Below are 22,060 nucleotides of genomic sequence, written 5' to 3'. Positions count from 1 at the left end.
TGGTTAGATCCTTCGCTAAAATTTCCTGATGCAATATGTTTTCTGGCTAATGACTCTTAATACAAATAATATCAGATATTCATTAGACAGAAGAAAGTCAAATAAAGAGTATTTTTTTAGTTGACTAGCAAATACTGCATTTTGCTCTTCAGATATTAAACCACAAATTCTCCAGTTCAGGAACAGTACAAAGTTGGAAAAGCACAGCTTTGCCATTTAACTTCATATTGCAGAGAGTAAAAAGATCCCATGACCCACATAGCAGCTGTTTCTCCTCAGCCTGAGTTCATGTTGGAGCATTGTGGTAGCACAAAACACATATTTATGGGGGAATCACAGAATAGAATCACAGAATCGTTTAGGTTACAGAAGATCATTAAGATCATCAAGTCCAACTGCTAACTTGGCACTGCCAAGTCCACCACTAACCATGTTCCTAAGAATGAGACTATGCTATGGTACCTAGACCACAGCTGAAGGTGTGCCATATGCAAGTAGAGTTTAAATAGCTTTCATATAGCCAGTTTAACCAGCAGTTAACTGGCAGCCAAAATCCAGAGTGGAAGATACTGGCACAGAGCCCTCACATGTAAATGTTGTGAGGAAAAATTAGCTTGAAGCTAAATAGAACCATCAAAACTTTCTTGGCAGTGTTTATACTGCATGACAAGATGTATACATGCATACATATTATATGTGTCCAACATACATATTATCCATATCCAAAGAGTCAATATTCTTTGCTTCTTGAACAACATGCTGCTCCATATGCAAAGTTCAGCACAATGAGGATCTTAAGTAAAATACTAAGGGGCATATTAAATTAAATAATTTATTGAAAAATATTTTTGAGGCATTTTTATAAAAAAATGTGGTTTCCATTCTTACTGTTGTTTTGCTCACAAGTATGGGAAATTCAAATGTCCATGCACTTCCTTTGATTTGTAAATAATATTGGAATTAATGCTGGATTACAGGAAGAAACTAATTCCAAACCCTTGCATCCACATGGAAAACATTTAGTTGCTGTTTTTCGACATGGTCTCAAGGTAACAAGTTTCATTTAAGTACTTAAAGTATTTGTTATCACATTCTGGTTCATAGATCTGAAAAATTATGCAAAGGGCTACGCTTCAGAAACTTACAATTAGTTTTCACCAATTTAAAAAATACTGCAAAAAAAAAAAAAAAAAAAGAAAAGAAATAAAAATCTGTCCATGCATTAGCTTTACAAGTAAATACCTGTCTTGGCATCTTCTCTACCACTATTCAGCATCCTCCAAAGCCCTGACAAGACACAGTTTTTCTAACAGAGCCACTCATTACATTATTGGTAGTCACAGTATAACGACTGCTCTCTTCTCCAAACTGAACAAACATTTTCTTGTCATCTATGATTTCACTTACTCTACCTCTGGGACTCACAGATTAAGACTGAGATTGCCAGACCATTATTACACCCACTGCTACTGAAGATGAGTACCCCTTCCTGCCCTTTTTCTTTGCCAAAATTTTATTTACTTCAGCAGATTTCTGTTGAAGAACAAGGTGTACTTAAGATTGTGTGTTTTGTGTGCCAAAAAGGAGCATAACTCTATTTTCTTTTTTTCCCCTTCAGAGAAAATTAAATGCTCATTTTGGGAAGAAAGAACTGGACACACACAGTGTTATATAGGAACAGTTGTTTGTTATACCAAGCTAGAAGTTCTGGGATGGCAAGCAAACCTCCTGGTCCATATCAAAGCTCCTCTGGGAGTTACAGGGCACATACTGCAGTGAGTCCAGGTCTCTATTTAGCTGCAGGAAAGAGGTGGCTTTTCCTGTGCTCTGTGATGAAATGGTGGGTTTATGTCATTTGGCTCATTTCTACCTACAGCTTGTGACTCAACACCCATTTCAACATAATCCTATTGGCACGGGGGTGACTCAAACTGTTCATGGGCTTCAAGCATGGTAAGGATGATGGCTCTACCACCAATTGTGACAAAACCACAATCTTACTGTGACAATGCTCTAGACATCAGTGTTTCCAAATTAGATGTCAATTTACCGTTCCATACAAGTGAAAATGAGAACTGTTGTATACAAAATCACATGGACAAAAGGGAGTTTTAGGAGGTACTTTGTACTAGTTGGAAAAGTAGCAAGACAAAGAGTCAGTGTCTGCCATTCTTCCCCACAGCAATCAGCAGTGGAAGAAGCTCCACATTAATGAACACAACACTCATACACGAAGAGGCAAGGAGAATGCAAGGTGGCAAACTACTGCCCAAACCAGTTATAATGCATTTCACCAGTGCAACTGATTATTCTGCTAATGTGTTTCTTACAGGTCCCGCAGGGAACTCCAGAACTAAGGAGAATTACCACATTTCAGATCATATAAAACACAGAAAAGTGGCTTCTAAAGCTTTTGTAAGTGTGAATTTTTGAAGGTTAGAGTATTCATTAGTGATTTCGTGATTTACAATTCTGCAGACTTCTTCCAAAAGCCTTTTTTTCAGTCTTAAAAATTTTCTATCCTGATCAGCTATGTTACAGGATGAAAATTTCAAGGAACGTTTTATGGAATTGTATTGCAAAGCAGCTTTATGTTATATTCCTTTCCCCTACATTATATCTGTAGTCTATTTAGATTGTGAGCTCCCACAGACAGGGATTGCAGGCAAAAATGTCTGATACAGTTTGCAATACAGCTGCTTTGCAGGTCTCCAGGAGTGCAGAATGGCTCTGATCTCTCTGCAGATTTTTGCTTTTGCAGGTCAATCTATACTGGTATAGAATTCTCAGAGCTGTTCAGCTCTGACTTGCTCTAGCTCTTACCCTTTTCTATGTGCACCACAGAAATTATGCAGGCACTGAGCATGCAGGTATCAGCAGCTACCTAAGCAAAGAATGGCAGCAGACAAAAATCAACTCTTATATGATCTATGCTTCAAAATCATCAAACACATTGCAAATGAGGGAGAAAGCAAATAATACATAACACAATTCTTATAATTGTAAGCAATAACTATATTACCTCTTAAAGGTACTGACTTTCTAAAGACTGTGATTGACCTAGACAGCATTTTTTTTTCAGAGGAAGATTTCAAGCCTTTTGATTATGTTGTAATTAAGACAGAGAGGAAGTTGCTGTTTATCAATATGAAGCAGGGAGACCTCAAAACATGTACACCCCAATGTCATACACCACCTTTTTTTTGGTGTTAGTGACTTTATTTTTGCAGTCATCAAGCTGCCAGACATAGCATGAAGAACAGAACACTGAAGCATCACTTTTCTTCTGTCTAGATTAATGCCACTGCATCGCAGTAATGTGTTAGCACAATCGTTTCTGAACAACTGCAAACAATCTACAAGGCTATTATATTTAATTGCTATTTAGATAGTTTATAAATCTACTGTAAACAATAGCGAGGATGCACTCATAATGCAGCTATAAGATTAGTTACTAATGTCATGAAATAAACCAGGCCATGAACTCAGAGAGTATCAGCAACTCCATGGTAACTCTGATGTTTATGTCCTTGATTTCCAATAAATGCGAGGAAGCATTGCCCTCTTTTGTCTCAACACACATTAATTATGTTGACTTTCCAATGATATTGGATCATGATGTTCACTCAATTCACAACCTGCCTAATGCCATGACAGTTTACTCATGAGCACAAACATTGTGCTATCTGTTATATAAATAAAATCACATATATCTGCACTACGACCTACGCAAAAAGCTACTTTATAAATCTTTGTGATTGCACAGAAGGTTACAACAAGACTGCCTTGCCCCCAAGCTTATAGACTGGAACTACTGCTTCTTCCTGTGGAGCTGCCTGAAGAACTATGCTGGCTGCAGCACCGTGCAAAATATCTTTGAGGATTGGACTGCTCAGCCCTTTGGTCTTCGCCTCAGTGATGTGTTTAACACTTATCCATAAACAGTGTATGCTCAGGAATTCATACTCCTTGTTCCTCATGCTTACTGATAGCTTCTGACTAATGAGCCAGCACAGAAGAGCGTGGATGGAAATGTCACTCTTACATGCCTGGGTTGCTCCTACTGACTTATAATAAAATCATAATCTGTCCTTACCATAAAATCTTTTAAAATGATCTCTGGTATTTCGAAGGCTCATCTCACACTGATATCAAGCATTCAGTTATGCTCAGACTGATCAATCTGTAACAAGCTGAACTGAAAAATTTTCGACCTAGTTACCAGAAGAAAAAAAGGTAATGTTGGGAGACAGGAAAATACCTCAGGTAACTCAGAGGGCTGAGTGTCAGAGGAAGAATTGCAGCATCCTAACATCAAGGACCAAAGTCAAAAGATACAGAATTGGAAATGCTGAGCTATAAAGTCATATTTACATTTTTACTGTTCTTAGGGTGGTAGGCCATCCCTGAGAACTTTGTACATTATGCAGATGCTGAAGTAGACCAGATACGTTTCTGAACATCTTCTACATGAGAAACCCAAGCAGTGTTTAACAAAAACCTTTTTCCTTTCAGCTCCTGTTGCTGACCCAGCCTATCTTGTTGTAGGGTATGTGTGTCTTTGTCTTCCAACTCTGCACAGGGTCCAAGTTGCCAGTTGCCTTTATGGCAGGCTAACATCTTAGTGGATAACATCCACATGTACAGACTCCAGGAGCATTTACTGCTTCACACAGACAGTGCATTCAATGCAAGAAAGACAGTTTGTCTTAAAATATCTCTTTAGGAATAAGAGAAATAGGAATGAGGAAATTTTGACTAACTTACAACAGCATTTCTACTTGGGACAATTTAGAGTCTGGGAAACAACACTTGAAAATAACTATTGGCTTTCTTTCCACACAAAACTTTTCTATTCTATTTCTGCAAATGCACTGGCACCTGCCATAAACTGTGAACTAAATCAATGCTTCGTTTTCTCTGAGATATCAACAACACACCTGACTTTTTAATCCCTATTCTCCAGGGCTGTCCTGGTCTTGAAGCTGTCAGTGGATATACACTCCCCACAACTACACACCCTCAAGTAGTTCTTTGCAGTTCACTGTCTGGCTCAGGCTTAGTCAACATGAAAGCATAAGTCACTTTAACTCAGTGCAGCAGAAGTTTAATCAGCTCTTATCTTTCAGCACAAACACAGTGGGGAAGTCATAACCTCAGTGTAGAGAAAAAAAACATGCAAGGACATTTATGGGTTGGTGAAGATGGAATTTAATGTCTCTTTTTCAAGAAGCATTTGGCTAAATTAGAAAGAAAGAGCTACCAAGAGCTTTGAACATGTCCAAAGCTGTGCAGTCATAATCTGTTGGGGTTTTTTGTCCTCCTCACAGCTGTATTGCTGATAGAGATTCAACAGGGAGTCACGACACCATCACCCATAACAGCTTTTACTCATTTTTAAAAAAGTAATAACAAGGACCATCTACTTCATCTTAACCCATATGCAATGAGTAAAATCCTGGCTGACTGATGCAAAGAGTCCACTGATCTAAACTGAGGCAGGATGTCCTATCTTGACCTCTGGAACAACTAAACTAACTTTCAAGAACACATCACTAGGAAAAAAAAGAGGCTTCAACCTTGTTGAAGAAGACAGTCACTATCACTTCCCCTCACAGAAACCTGTCTATATTTTTGATGGATGTGATGTGCTAAATGAGAAAATAAATGTTAACATACAGCAAACAGAGCCTATCCATAGAAGATCCAGAAGAACCCTACCACACAGTAAGAGTTCAGGGGGTTACTATCAAGTTGGGTTTATCCCTTTAGCTGGTTCCTAGCAGAATTCTGTAGGCAATGGTACCATCACAGAAACTCACAAAATTTTTGCAAGTCTTCTGCAAAAAACTTTATAAAAGGTAAATAAAATTTGTGTTTACAATTGATTAGAACAACCTCTGGCTTAGACCTTGAACCAGAAAGGCATTAGAAATCTTCAAACTCTTTAGTTTTGACATTTTGGTGCCTTACCATCATGAATTTTCCTCTTCCTTTTGCCAAGGTGGTAAGGAGAATAGAATATAGCTGGTGGTTTGATGCTGCTTTTTTTATCTGACAGATAAAACTGACATTTATATTGCATTACCAAAAGGCAGATACAGTAAATTTTCCACCCTATCCTGTGGTGTATCATACATATCCTTTTTTTTTAATATCAAATATGAAGTGACTATGTGTCTGTATAGTCCATGGACATAGGTTAGGCTGGAATGTTTTTAGGCAGGATTTTTGAGTTATATGAAAATACTGCCCATAATAAAACCTAATCTTTTCCAGCTCTGATTCAGCAAAAGATTCAATCAGATTTCAACCTCTCTTCTCATTGACTGTGCATCACAGTTTTTATGGGTGGCTATTTCTAAAGACTGTTAGACTTCTGAAATACAATTTTCATGTTTCTGCATCACATAAAGCCATGCATTTTTCACTCAAGAAGCACAGCAGTTTTATGAGCCACTGGACTTGCAGTTAATATTAGCTAACAGAAGGAAGTGTGAATATTCAGATATGCTTTGTTACACATGCACATGTTGAGCAACATGATAGTCTAGATGAGAGGTGCATAGTGCTATTTTCATTGCTCCCTACAGGCTGCTGCATGGAAAAGTCCTGATGACTGTCCCTATCAAATGTGTGTCTGTGCTTGCTTTCACGTGCCATTGTTGGCCCATGTGCAAATATATAGAATATACACCCACACAAGTATCTAGATGAAAAAATAATTTGTGCCCTAGCACAATGATATGTCAAATTTCCAATATATTTGCTCACAAAAGAGTTATTGATATAAGACTGGATAGAAAAGTGCATTGCCTGTGTGCACAGTTTATATACTGATTCAAATATTAGCTGCATTCTAGATCAGTGATAATAAGAACCAGGGAAAGGGGAAAAGAAACATGTTTTATCTTCCCTCTCAATTTATTCACTATAAAGCTGCTGGGCCTTTTACTGTTCCACATGAAAAACAGTAGTAGAGGAATAATGCTCCTATAAAACATGATTTTCTCATTATTTCTTTACCTCTTCCAGACACAGCCAAGTAGCTATTCACACAAAGGGCTACAACATCTAATGCTTAATAGTCATACTTTTAAGTTGCCTTTGATACCACAATATTCTCACAGCATTTCACCAAGCAAAATGAAGTGACTTCTTTGCTCAATGTAGTCTTACTTCTGTTTATAATGTTCCTTCTCTGTAAAACTCACAAAACTTTTATTGAACAGATCCAACCTTCATATGTAAAAATGTATTTTCCCCTGGTTCTCCAAACTGCCTGTTTTCTGGATGTATTCTCCATTTCCCTTTTCTGAAATGGGAAAAAGTGCTTTCATATTGAGCATCAATCTTGACACTTTAGAACATGTATTTAATGCTCCTCCAATCTATATTCAAGCGGAGTGGACACTGAGAAATTAATAAGTGAAATTGGAAATTAGTTCAGTAGAATACCTTCAGAGAAAGTAATAAATTATTTTTTTCTTTGAAGAATAGTATGAATTGAATCATTTAGATGAAAAGGCAAAAAATATTTACATTTTACAATGCTAATTTGAGAAATCCAAGAGAAAATCCAATGTATAGCAGAAGCTTAGGAAGAAGACAGCTAAGTGAAATTGGAAATTAGTTCAGTAGAATACCTTCAGAGAAAGTAATAAATTATTTTTTTCTTTGAAGAATAGTATGAATTGAATCATTTAGATGAAAAGGCAAAAAATATTTACATTTTACAATGCTAATTTGAGAAATCCAAGAGAAAATCCAATCTATAGCAGCAGCTTAGGAGGAAGACAGTTTTACCTAAGACTTTTAGGCAACTCTAATTCTTCTGAGAAAAAAATAAATATTGCCCATGATCACCATGACCCTGATAAAAAGAATTTCTTGTATAAAAAATAAAGAAGCATAAAACTTCTGCAAGTATGCTAGTAAGTGGCTTTTGTATCATTTCATAACAGGATCTCACTATTTAGCACATTTTATGTATAAAAACCCCTAAAATAACCCAGGATTCCATCTTGCAAAATAATACACATTCTGATTTTAGCTGCTGGTCAAAAGATGCCATTAAAACAGGTTTTTTGTGTGCCCTTTCTATTTTTTCTATAAATATTTCCACCTTTTCATTCAAATCCTCAGCCTGTGACACAGTAAGTTTTCCAGCTGGAATCTAGAAATGTACTGAAAACATTTGGAAGTGAAAACAAAAATTTTTATGAGTCTCCTTAATTTCTCACTGCCTTCAGAAAGATATGACTTGCTAGAATTATGGCCAAACCCCTTAAAGACTCAACTGGATGGGCCTTGCTCAACCATATATGTTCCTTTTCTTCTTAAAAACATCCTCAGCAAGGCAAAGGATCTCCAAATATGCTTTGAACTATAGGAGTTCTGTAAGGAACCCATCACATAGTCTAAATAAGAAATCATACCTGAGGTTAATGTTAATTAATAAGAACATTAAAGTGTTCTTATTAATTTCTGGTTTTCAGAATAAATTCAGGCAGAAATTTTCTTGGTTTTACTGCTATTTGTCTCATTAGCATTAAAATGAAAGATGAAATAAAGCCCTGACATTTCCACATGTGATTTTAAGTTACTCATCTACAATACAGTAAGTCAAAAGAGCAGAAGACTTTGCAAATAAAAACAGCAGAAGAAATGTATTCATTTAGGGCTTACTTCATTAGCATTAATTAAGCTTCTATCCATTTGCATATGCAAGTGTTTTTGCCAGGAGGGGGTGCCAAGTACCCACAGCATTAATTATGCAAAAAGAAAACACATGGCAAATATTTTATAGAAAGATAAGTTACTAATTTTTACAGCAGTTGTACTTTGAACCTTGATAGACCAAATAGTAAATGAAGTTTTCAGCAACTAATGACTGTTAAAGCCTGTGCTGAGCAAGGTATGTGTCTAACACAGTCCTGCAAATTCCTCATTTACTAAAACTAGTCTAGTGCTTATCTGGGCATTTTGCAAATAGTATAACATCAAAGAACTTTTCTGCTGTGCAATTTTCCTCATCTAAAACAGTCTTGAAAGCCATTGAATAAAAAAGCTAACATTTTGACAAGAAGCCAATTGCAGGGAAACATCATATTAACAGAGCAATTCAACAGTCTGATAGATATTTGCACTTTTGTGAGGTAACAGGTATTGACAGGGGGGTGAAGGGAAAATTAACCTCCAAACATAACAACCAGCATAAAGTTGACTGATCACACAGCAAAAGGGTGCACAGTTCTTGAACTGGTATATTTATTTATAGCAATTAAAGCAGATTTGGCTCTGTTTGATTTCTGGGTTTCTGTTTGTATGCTTGTTTTTATGTAGTTTTAATACAAGGTGAGGTCCTTTGTCACTAGATTTTTTTCCATTCTTTATTTAAAAGTTTCAGCTTCTAAGCCCTATTACCTCTGAGTAGCATGTTCTTTTTTTTTTTGAAGATGATAATTTCTTGTTTTCTAATGCTTAAAGTAGTTTCTAAAATTTGATGAGAGCATCCACAATTTAGCTACAGTCAACAAATTGTTCCTTGTGTATACAAGAAAGCAGGTAATTCTCCACAGTGATGACTTAAATTACAATAAAGAATAGTAAAAGTTCATCTTCAGTCCTACCATATGATAATGTTATGTTTTGTTGGTGGCATTAAATTTTGACAGGGCAAGCTGTCAAGCTTCTACAAAATAATTTTTTTTAGCATTCTGGATAGCTGTACTATTTTCTTGATTTCTGCTTCATTACAATATGAGTTTATTTATGCATAGACATTCATGTGTAAGTCAACAGATCATTATTTATGCTGATCCATCCAAACATATAACTCAAGCTCCCTTCAAAAACACTTAATATATCAGAAGAATAATGAGCTTAATACAATAAATAACACTTCGCCTATTATAAATACAAAGGCGAAGTGACTTGCATGGATATATGTTCAGAGAATGAAGTGAAATAGAGTGAAGTGTTTTATACAAAACAAACAACATGTACCAGCAAAGCAGAAAAAACTTTATGCAAAAATTTGAAGAAAGAACTATGTCAAACTGAACAACTTCTAACCATGCTTGACTGGGAGCTACCCAGTGAAGACCCAGAGGTCTCCAGTCTGAATTTTTATATCCAGGCTCCTACTGTGACACATCTCCATAGACAGATCTGGATAGAAAGGGCTGTCTGCCCTGTGTCAGATACATACACAGCTCCAGCACAAACACATAAAACCTTTGCTACACACTATAGGAGAAGATAAGGCCAAAGAAGGGAGCACACAGGATAAAAATTGGGTATTTCAACAACACAGGCCCTCTAAAAAACAGCAAAGCATTCTGCTCCTCACTAGAGCCCACCTACCAGGTATGAGCTATCTCTTTCTCAGACACATGCAATGAGGTCTCTAATCAGCTAAACTGGAGGCAGAAAATTGTTGATGAAACCAATTTAGGTCCCTAGCTGTACTGGTTTGTTTTCCCTGGAAATACTTAATGCTGCAGAGATGGATTCTATAGAGGCAAGGCAAAGAGATAATCAACTGATGTCTTTCACAATTTTAATCATACATGAGTAATGTTTAGCAAATATATAAACAGCTCCCTAACATACTCAGAGACACAGAAATGGTATTTTAGGTCTGGCACAGTTCTATCACAGTTAAAAGACATCAATTTAAAGAGTGTGACCTTGAAAATAGTTCTCAAAAATAAGAGCTATGTGACCTTAAAATACATTCATTCATTAGATAAAAGTTTCTTCTCCATAATGGCAAACATTTTCAATGTCACCACTAAAATGTCATGACTCAAACAGCAGATGTTTCTCTGAGCTTTTCTCTTAATCTTTACAAAGTCCTCTACTCTAGGTAAATAGCATGAAACTGAAATAACTTGCAAACACTGTACTAGCTTCAAAACAGTGGTATTGTGGCTCAGTCATCTGGTATCTGACATAAGCTTAACTCTGATGTTCTTCACTAGCCACATGTGGCCTGCTGTCCCATTAGACAGCTCCAGAAATTATTCATAAGAGTAGACAACTTAGACTGATGTGTACTTTCCACAAGGAAGTAAAGTATTGCTGTATACTTGATTTCACTGCAGCCATATTCCCTCCTCTGTGCAATAAGCAGTTCTTGGCTTCATACCAATTTTTCTGCTCCAGTAATTTATTTCTAATTTTTTTCTCTTCATCTTCTTATATTATCTGTTTGAACCTCTTGACGATTCATCCTCATTTGAAGAACTCAAGATTCCTGTGTAGGCTGCATTGTAACTTAGAACTTCAAAAATAAAGACTGAAAACAACTTATTTGACACTATAGCCTATTGATTGAAAATAGTTGGTCCAAGTCCATGTGTTTTTCTCTATGATTTGGATGTAATTCAGGACCTTTCAAATAGGTATAGTGTCAAGTTAGGATCTTTGGCTCAGTCCTACATACCTGTTTGTGTTTCACATTTTGTGTTAACTTTGCTGACCAGTCAGGGCTATAGTATTGCTATTCATTTCTGCACTGCAGCTGAAAGGCTGCTATTCATCTTCATTTTGGAGACCTACATACACTTTGTTTATGTGATGGCCACATGGTATGTGCCATGGGTCCTTCTAGATGGAATTTTGGTATATAAAGTTAATTTGTTCTCCACTTGTTCTTCAATTGTAATGAATGGCTCTTGGAGATTAGCCATGTTAACAAACTATGACTATTTTGTTTAAAGTAAGTATTTCACTGGTTTGCTTTATGAATTCCTGCTTGTTTTATAAACTATTTCCTTATTAGATGGAAAGGGCATGTAAGTATTGTTTAGGAAGGTAAACCAATCATAGTGTGCTTGGCAATATGCATCCATGAGACTGCAACTTAGCACCTCGATATGTGCCATCAGTAGTGTCTGATGGATTAACAGACTTTAGGTCTCTCCCTTTACAGCTTCCTCTGTACCCTGTTTCACTGCTGGTTGCTTGCTGTACTACTTTACTCAAACTCACTGATACAGTGTTCTAATGACAAATTTTATAACTGAGAACCATTATGGCAATGTGTCCTCAGTCACCCATCTTCTCTCTGCCTAACCTGTTCTGCTGGAATGATCTCTGTCCTGTTTTTACTAGAGGCAGATGTTCCTGTGGACAGCAGCAAGATCCATTATTCACAACAGTCTTTATTCATTCATGCTCCTTCTACATTTTTGGCTTGCTGCTGAAGTGGGAGGATAATGCAGCAAGGCACTTCTGTCACTGTAGAAACCTCCTTTTACCACATGAACAGCTTCAAGAGGACATCCTTGCTACTGGCAATTCCTATGAGGTGACCTTCAGTAGACTGTTATTGCAGGTGTACATCTATATGACAACTCTCAGTGTCATTCAGAGTGCACAGAAGATTTTGTGTTTGAAGTTATTATTTCCTAATTCTGCAGACCATATGGCACCATAAAGCCCACAGCAGAGTGGATATTTTTAAAGCATGACATTAACTTTACTAGGGACATTAACAAAGATGAGCAATGTTATCCTCACTCAAGTATGAATTATGCCAACGTTTTCAAATTTGGATGATTAAGGTTGTACCTAGAACTATCACTCCTTTTTTTTCTTGCAGTTCTGAGACTTAATAGGAGTCCACCTGTGCCTGTACCTGAAAGAATTCATACATAATTACAGAATGACATTTTAAGCAAAGCTGATAAAGATAGCATTACTGTGATTTGCTATTTTTCTGAAGTTTATTCTTGGTCTCATCCTGTTCTTAAGTTATATCTCAGGAAAAGAAAAAAAATAATTTCTCAGTAATCACTGCATGTAATTTTAGCTCTACATTAGATTACTGATCAGTGGTACAGCACAGATAAATCTTATGAACTTCAATTTAATTAAAATATTTTTACATCTGTTCAGTTTTGCAAATGCCTCTCCTTTCTGCTACAACCTATGCAGTTCTCCACATTCCATAATGCTGCCTGGTAAACAACCTATGTATTTATTACCATCAGTCCTGTCACCATGCTATCATTTTTAATAAATTAATGCAGTTGATTATTAAAACATACCAAGCATGTTCCAATTACCTTTTCCCACCTGCCTCCACTTGCTTAATGCAACACATTCTAACCAAAACCACTTTGTATGTTCCCACCATCTTAATGAATGATACAAGCAACATATTCTTTAGACATTCAACTTACAGCCTCTCTGCATGAACAAGTCAGATGTGCAAGGAGGCTCCAGGATTATGCCTATGGGCATTAATGAGCTTATTAGAACACTATAACAAGGATTCTCTGAATTTCTTATTCAGAGAGTTGAAGCTTCTATAAGTCTCTTGCCTTTGACTACCAACACAGGTCAGCTTAAAATCACTGCTGTTCTAAAACCACAATTGTTTTCTTCTTATATTGACATTGGTAATGATGATCATGGATGGTTTATGTTCATAAAAAATGGTAAAACTTCTGGAAGAAAACAACACATGAAACATAGTATCTCTGGTTTTATAATTATGAATTCAGTGTAGCACTGACCTTGGCAGTAATTTTCATACTGAAATGAAAACATCACTTTTCATTGAACCCATCTCATCCATTTTTGGATGCTAAGCTTTTGTTTTTGCCTACATTGATTGTGCACTTGAAAACTTCTCTTCACCTTTAACTTTCCTTCTTGCATAGCAGTAGCTGTAAAGAGGTTATTCTAAAAATCACTTGAGTGGATATTTAGATGAAGGTGTGATTCTTTCAACAACTGGGTGATTAAAGATTTCAACAATTGTACAATTTGCTTATTGGGATCAGACTTGAAAAACACCTTTTAAATAAAAATAAATAAATAGGTCTCCTAAAAGCTGTAAGAGAAATCATGCAGAAGTACGTAGTAAAACTTATCTAAAGGCTTTTAATTTTGTTTTTACTTCAGCCTTTCCAGAGTAAATACATTTTTAATGACTGTGCTTACCAGTTGCTGTCCATGAACGCCCCAGGCTGCATACTGTAAAACTGAATCCTCTACTTCTGGAGGGTTTAACTCCCAAACTTCCCTTGAAAAAATGTAAACATTTTAACTTGAACACACTGGCATCACTCAATGTATAGAACCACTGACAAAGACATCAAATTGAAAAAACAATGTGACCTACCTGGTATGTATGTTATAAATCACGTATGAAGCTGTATAAGAATAATGAAAAACCTGTGGAACAGAAAGAAGAAAAAGAATTACAAGACCATATACTGGATTAAATACAGACTACCATTATGACTGTCACAATCTTTCAATCCCTGCAAACATCAATACTGATAACTTTATTACTGAAACAATGCTTTTTACTGTCTCAATTATAACCCATAGACATGCACCAGGTTTTGAATGGTGTCTGAAGGGCACACATACTCATCTCTTCATTTAACCAGACACTTAACCTGTAGAAGAGCTGCAAAGAGAAGGTCCCAATCAGGAAAATCTGCACTCATGCTTAAAAAAAAAAATAACCAGAAAAAAGAACAAAATCTAACAACCTCCCCCCAAGAATATACGATAGGAAAACAAATCACATTTTCCTGTACTTCTTCATCAAGTTGTGGTCAAAATGACTGCACAGGCATCAGATGGTATTTCTCTGACCTGCTATGTGCAGCCTGAACGACCTTCTGGGCCATAGAACAGAAAAACTGTGTGGTTAGTGGGGCTCTGCTTGCTGTGGCTTTCCATAAATGTGTTTCTGTCGGATCTTGATCAATTTTCTTTGTTTCTCAGGGAAATTTGTTTCTCTGAGATGGTTTTGTGTGCAACATCCTGGGTAAACAAAGAGCAACTTGTTGGTAATTCTTCCTAATTCAACAGGAAGTTACCAGTGAGTTCTGGATTAAAAAACTGTAGGATTGTCTGGATGACAGAGGAAAGCAAATGTAATCTACATTCTTATGCTGCTGTATTTGCTGAAAATTTGTCGAAGTTGACTGAAATCAACAGAATTGTCCTTGAAGTGGAAAATATCAAGGCCTGATGTATGTGAAGCCAGAACAGCATGGTACAGTGTATAATGTGATGTACCACCACACCAAAGGGCTAAAATCAAAGCAAAGTATCACACATTCTCTCTAAAGTCAAACATTAAACTATACACATATAGTGAATAACAGATATTTCACTGTCTTCCAGGCTTGGGTGATTTCTCTACCTCTTGCATTATGAAAATAGCACAATTCCACAGTATTAATTAGTTTTATTATCAATTGAAATTACTTCATGGTCTTGGAATATAAAATAAATTTATGACTAATTATTACTGTACTACGCAAAGCTCTTCTTGTTAATGAAAACTTGTGTTAGAAAGAAACATTAGACACCATCCACTAGACTTACTGCAGCTTCATGTCTAGAATTACAGTATCTCTGCTTGGCACATGAAGGACTTATTTCTGGACATTGTCAGGCTAGTTCCAGTTAAATGGGATCAGATACAGCTGTAAAGCTGAAACCTTGACACAGATACATGTGTTGGGAGCTCTTTAGTGTTTATATTATCTGCACCAGGAATCTCCTTCAAAGAGAACAGACAAAGGAGGATCCTACATGAACAGAGACACTGGAATTTGTTGTTGTGGCACAGGAGAGGCTTTGGAGTTTGTTATTTTGTCTGGAGGCCATTCAGTAACAGCCATCTAAAACATCCTTCCACCAACCCAGTTTCCATTATTAGTTCCCTGCCAACACATGCCAAGAATTTAGCATGCCCTAAATCCTTGCTGGCTGATGCTGCAAGAAGTCCACAAAGGTCTCTAAGATTAGTAACTGTACTTTCTTCAAGAATTTCCCTTCGAGACAAAAATAAATTCTGTTTCCCACATCTATCAACAGCCATCTAAAACATCCTTCCACCAACCCAGTTTCCATTATTAGTTCCCTGCCAACACATGCCAAGAATTTAGCATGCCCTAAATCCTTGCTGGCTGATGCTGCAAGAAGTCCACAAAGGTCTCTAAGATTAGTAACTGTACTTTCTTCAAGAATTTCCCTTCGAGACAAAAATAAATTCTGTTTCCCACATCTATCTAACATAACTGTACTTTCTTCAAGAATTTCCCTTTGAGACAAAAATAAATACTGTTTCCCACATCTATTGTGATTAACATCTAAACCATTGCTTCAGTGGGAAGAATCACACATATATGCCCCAAACATATTATTTTCTATTTTATATTACAGCTTATGATAAATTGTTTGGTCATGCAAGGTACCAGACTCTTCTGAGAAGTGTGATTGAAGAGACAAATGGTTAAATCATGGTGTGCACTGCCAGAGGTTACCCACAGGGGCACTTGCTAGCAGCTTTTAAAGGGGACAGTCTCATATGGCCAGTTACAAGGAGAGGAATGGGTCTCTTGCCCTTCCAGGAAAAGGGAAAAGTATATCAGAGATAATGTGTAGAGCACTGATAAGTATTTAGAATAGAAATATTTAAAAAGTATTTATTAGACAGAATATATTTCAACAAGAACTGCCAAACTAATAAAGTCATTCTGACAGCTTTAACAGAAAATATGCTGTAACAACAAGAGCAACACTTCATATTTCTTGTGGACACTCTCCTCTTGACTTGTAGTAAAATTTCTGCCTTAAACATTTATGTAGAAACATTAATATCTGTGTTAAAAGTTGAAAGAGCTCCACAATCAGTGGAGACCAATGCTACAATGAAGTCACTTTCTGACAGGACGACAACATTTCTCTCAAATGACTCATGTTTTAGATCTTAACAGGAACACCATGTATAAATTCCAAGTAGAAAGGTTCCTAATTCATTCTGCTTACAACAGCCACCTACTGAAACACAATCATTATCAAAATTAAATCAATAAACAGGGATATACAAAATCTTTCTTTTTCAAGTCTGGCTTTTTTGGTAAGTGCTTAGGAAGCTCTCGTAGTTTTGTATAAAGGTTTACCTGTTTGGCTTCCTCTTGCACAGAGCAATGTCAGTGGTTGGGACCATACCTCTCCTGACCCCTACACACATCTGGCATCATACAAGAGGAACTCAGCTGAAGGCACCACACATGATAGTAATCACAAGCAAGAGTACCTGCAACTCTCAAAATACCAGGATGAAACCTTCTGCACAGCCACCAGTTGTGTCCTCTCTAGAAGACGCTTGGGGGATTTTGCCCTACAACTCGTTTCGTGGGATGTGCACTAATCAGAAAAAAAAAAATCTGGCAATTTATGATGGAGTTTGCAAATAAACAGACTGAAGCTCACACAGGTAAAGCAGGGACTGCACTGACATCTCTCCTGGTGTATTTATAGTGGAGGCTGGTTGTTGTCTTCAGCATTGAAATCCAAATGTTCTCATTCCTATTCTAAAATGTTTTCAAACATTTCTTATACTCCATGCCTTCTAACTGGGATGTTAGCAAAAGATTCAACTGAGGCTAATATTTAAACACTGACAGTAAATTACTCTAACTGACCAAAAAAGAGACATTCAATTAGTGTGAAACTAAGGAAAAGGGAGAAAGGTTGGAGTGAAAAAGATTCATCTTCTAAGTACAAAGAGGAGAATCAATTAATGAATAGATACACAAAGCACATCCCTAAGAAGTGAAGCAGGTGAGCAAAGCCTTTTAAAATATTAAATGCATTACAGCAATTTCTGCACTGTCACATTGGTTGAGGAAAATGAAAAGAGGAAAATGGCCTGGTATAATTTATTTATATAATTATACATGCTAAGGCTGCACACCACGAGGAGCCTTACATTCACAAGTGGCATGTATGATTGCTAGGGTTCAGGCCTTTCTGGCAACTAAATAACTAGCCTGTTTCCATTATGATAAGCTAGAAAATGTTCCCTGCAATGTTAAGAAGTGTGAAAATGGCTTTTTAGATCAGACATACAGTGTATCTCCCCCTCAGTATAATTAATTTTTCTTTTGCCACAGAATGCAGTGGGTAACAACTATTGCATATTAAACATTCCATCTGAATTCAGCCTTTCATCAATTTATAAACTGAAGACAGGCTTTCATGTGATGCTGCTCAACACTGAAAAAGTTAGCTGCATTTGTGTATGAAAAATAAAATTCCAGAACTCTATTACAAAGGACCTAAAAGAAAAAGGTGATAAAAGTATTTCAAGACAAATTGCTCCAGTCAAAACTTATTGAAATAACAATCTATTATTCCACTAGCAGCCAAAATAAAAAAACCCCACACTTACCAATCATTATCTGAACTTTTATATGACACATTGTTTTGGGTTTCATGTGTACTTTGTTTTCTACCTTTCAAGGAATGTTTTTGTCTTTTTAAGGTTTCTAAAAATTAAATATTGCCATAGAACTCAATGTATAGCCCAGTAAGATGCAGGAAAACATTGGGCCCTATATACTTAGCCAAATACACTCCACAAATTCTGCAGTATATTCCAGGAAATATCCAGTTCACTGTCCTTGGGTAATTTGGAAAACATCCCTCAGTAGAAGAGTGTTTTTGCTAACAAGCTGCCAAGAAAACCTCACTAGCAGTATTTTTACAGGATGATGAGGGCCCTCAGCTCCAGGGAAATGGAGAAGAGCTGATGACATTAGAACCTCACAGCGCTATAATCACAAAATGCTTGGGCATGCCAAACACCTTGATGCATCCTTTATCCATTTCCTGTATTATAAACCAATTACATTCTTTCATGTGTTATTTATTTAGAGCAGTAATGATGCCTCCTTGCTAGCATGGCTTTTTGCAAGGTAGTGAAGTGACTGTCCTATATTTTTTCTTTACCCATGCAGGCACTCACAATCTGAACTCATCTCTGTGCTTCTCAGTGCTGCTAGGCTCTCTAAATTCTCCTTTCAAATTCCAGTAAGATCTCTCACATGGCAAAAAGCACTCAGCCTGAGCAAGAACAATAAAGTGAGAGTATATGAAATACAAGGAAAATTTCAGCACCTACAGTAAGACTTTGTTATTCCAAACTTTAGCAGCCAAATGGGGTATGTCTTGCATGCAACAGTAAGTATCCAAATATTTGTATTGTACATAGCAAATAACAAAGAGACTATTTTAAAAGCTGTGCCCTGTCCATTAATTATAAACACACCCATCCCAATTAGCTCCAAACACATACACTGACTTGCAAAGAGAGGCAGTTTCTCAGACAAACTTCAAAACCACCCAGATGTCTACAATTCATCAGCGAGGTATCAGATCTTTTATGAGTTAATTTACACTTCTGATCACATGCAAACCAAAATCGAGTATTTTAAGAGGCTACTAGTCTGAATGAAAAATGATCATATTCTTATTGTATGAGTTAAAGGATTTAATCAGAATTAATAACAGAATAATCAGCTTGAGCTGTGGAAAGTTTTAGGTGCTGCAATATATGGATGCCCCCCAAACAGTATTACTCATAAAAAGAGAAAGATCAAGAAACTGCTGTTATTGGTTCACAGGCACAAGTCAGTTATTAGGTAGTTCAGAGCTATGAGAGAACTCAACCTGTAAAAGGTTTTGTGTGCCTGAAAGCTTTTCTGTTTTTCCCAGCTATATCAGTTGGTCTAATAAAAGATATTACCTCTTCCCACAAATCTTATTTATCTCTTCAGGCCATCACATCTATAATAACAATGTTATTGAGAAACAAACATTCCTAAGTACAGCTGAAAAAAAGGACTACCTAAAACTAAAAGCAATCCTTCCTAACTAATAACCTACAGTATATATCACAAAATGCATGCAAACCAAGAAATCAAGGGACAGGACACACTGAAGCAGGGAAGCAAACAGGAATACATCTTGCCAAGGACACACACTTCTTCATTCATCCGTGGCCGTTCTCAGTTTTGAAGATCTTTCATAATACATTAGTGAAATGGTTTGGCAAGTTTTCAAACTGCCTTGGTGGGTGCCAGCCACAGGGACTATTGGCTGTTGCACACAGTGTGAAGAACAGCAACACGAGTAGGATTTTGTGTTTATCCTCTTTTCTACAATTGAATTAAGCATTTGAAGAATTACTGAAAAAACTACTTATGCTCAAAACCCAACCAAAAGCCTTTGCCAAGGTAAAGTGATTAGAAGGCCGAGATAAAAGGTAACCAATCATTCATCCATCATTCATGCAAATGAAGTACTCCCACACAACAACACACAGAATCTTATTCAAAGCTCCAAGATCAAACTTTTAACAAACCTTCGCTAAAGACTCAAAAATACAATTTAGAAAGAGAAATGCAAGCATATATTGCTTTCTATTTTGCCTTTGGGATAAAAGTGTCTTGGAAGAAAAATGGAACCTGAAGAACATGCCATAAACTACAAATAATAAGCAAGTACCAGATGCAGAGTGGAGAGAATATGAGTGGAACATAATGAAATACAGACACACGGATTGGCTATGGAGATCTTTGGAAGGGACCAGATGAGGAGTGGAGAGAACATGAGGGGAACAGGGGAACATAATGAAATACAGACACACAGGATGGCTATGGAGATCTTTGGAAGGGATTACTGAGATTAATACAATGTACTTGTGGCACAGCCACACCAAAAGCAAGGGACACAGCAGACTATAGGAGACTCTGTGGATGACTTTGAGTAGGTTTATCCCACAAGTGCCCACAACCCATCTAACTCCCCAGGAATTAACCCCAGGTAACTGGGAGTGTGATGAAATGCAAGGCTGAGCTAGTTGTGCATGAGCTCACAATTCAGGGCATTGCTATGGCTTCTTACACATGATGCTGCATTGGTCCACACACAGCATTTTCAGACCACAATTAGGAGCTACACACTGTGGCAACATTAAGACTGAAAGGAGGCTGAATGGCTCTGTAACAGATTCTCTTGTATGTTACCTAAATTTCAGGCAGTGTGAACTGAGACAGCAAAACCAAAAAATTGTATTATGTATTTCCAGTAAGTTGACTTAATACATATTCAAGTTCACTCTCTATATGAAACCACAGCCTATATAAATTATACAAAATTAAACAAAGCCTATGCATATTAGTTATATAAATTATGAAAATTATTATATAAATTTACTTCTCTAGTTAGTGAAGTCTTACTATCAGCTTTGCTCAGTGTATACTTGTGTAATTCAGATTTCTAGCAATGAAAATGAGAAAAGACTTTAAGCAGGTCTTTAATGTCATATACAAACTTCCTATTCTGCTACACATTTGGAGAACACCAGATTATTTGTGGCCAGACTTCATCCTGAAAGCAAATGAGTTACAGTGGGAGGGTGCGAGTCTTTGCTTTACGCCACCAGGATTCCAAGCAGCAACTTCATGCTCTAGAAAAATCAGATCAACATTCACATAACCAACTTCTATTCCTCATTTCCTTTTTATGAGCTTTAAGATATGTGACCTTGCTAGGACTGCAGTGCAAAGAGAATGGAATCATTATCTAATGTGTTGATCACAAAACAATAAAAAAGAGATATTTCTTTCTTCCCTTTGTATTGCAAGATGTGCAACACCCTGCAAGTAAAACCTGTGAGGGAGTTAATAAGATTAAATGAGTAACAGTAGGCAGTTGTCATCTATTTTTGCAATTTATGTGCTAAATAAATTAATAATGTTAAAGGTATCAATAATATTATGGCGAAATCCACCTTTCTCTAGAGGTCCATTATCATACACTTTAAATGTGCCTCCTTTGCCTGTCTAGTCTGACTCCATGTGTTCTCTAGTATAGGAACTCGTTCTAAATGTGGCTAAACAACTAAATATGGCACAGAAATGTTTGGGTTTCATGTAATTGATTGCTTGAGTGTGTAAAAAGTGAAGAGAGAACTCTGCAGCATTAAATTCTGAGCCATACGAAACCACTATGTAACACCTATACGATAAGTGCAGAGTTTGAATAAAACACATAATATACTTATAAGTGATGGTCTCTTCATATTTATGGAAATAATATTGGTTAAAGACTGGAATTCTGTTAATATCATACCATTGCAATAAACACAATAAAGCCTCAGACTCTGCACTGACAGCAAAGCTCAACCCACTTTGGGCTATACACCAACAATGGTCCACAT

General features: G+C 36.7%; 1 protein-coding gene across 1 annotated transcript in view; it reads right to left on the bottom strand.

Annotated features, from left to right (window-relative positions):
• The window catches only part of DPP10 (dipeptidyl-peptidase 10 (non-functional)), a gene marked incomplete at its 5' end in the record, with an annotated part of 138,791 nt that overhangs the window by 56,529 nt on the left and 60,202 nt on the right, over nucleotides 1–22,060 (bottom strand). Inside the window, 2 exons of the mRNA XM_009081331.1 lie at nucleotides 13,963–14,044; nucleotides 14,144–14,196. Coding sequence (XP_009079579.1) covers nucleotides 13,963–14,044; nucleotides 14,144–14,196 — 135 coding nt within the window. The remainder of the gene's footprint in view (nucleotides 1–13,962; nucleotides 14,045–14,143; nucleotides 14,197–22,060) is intronic.

This window comes from Acanthisitta chloris, unplaced genomic scaffold, assembly GCF_000695815.1.
Source record: "Acanthisitta chloris isolate BGI_N310 unplaced genomic scaffold, ASM69581v1 scaffold25798, whole genome shotgun sequence".
In the NCBI taxonomy this organism is placed as follows: Eukaryota; Metazoa; Chordata; class Aves; order Passeriformes; family Acanthisittidae; genus Acanthisitta; species Acanthisitta chloris.
The sequence above is the reverse complement of the archived record's forward strand: the minus strand, read 5'-3'. Positions and strand labels throughout refer to the sequence as shown.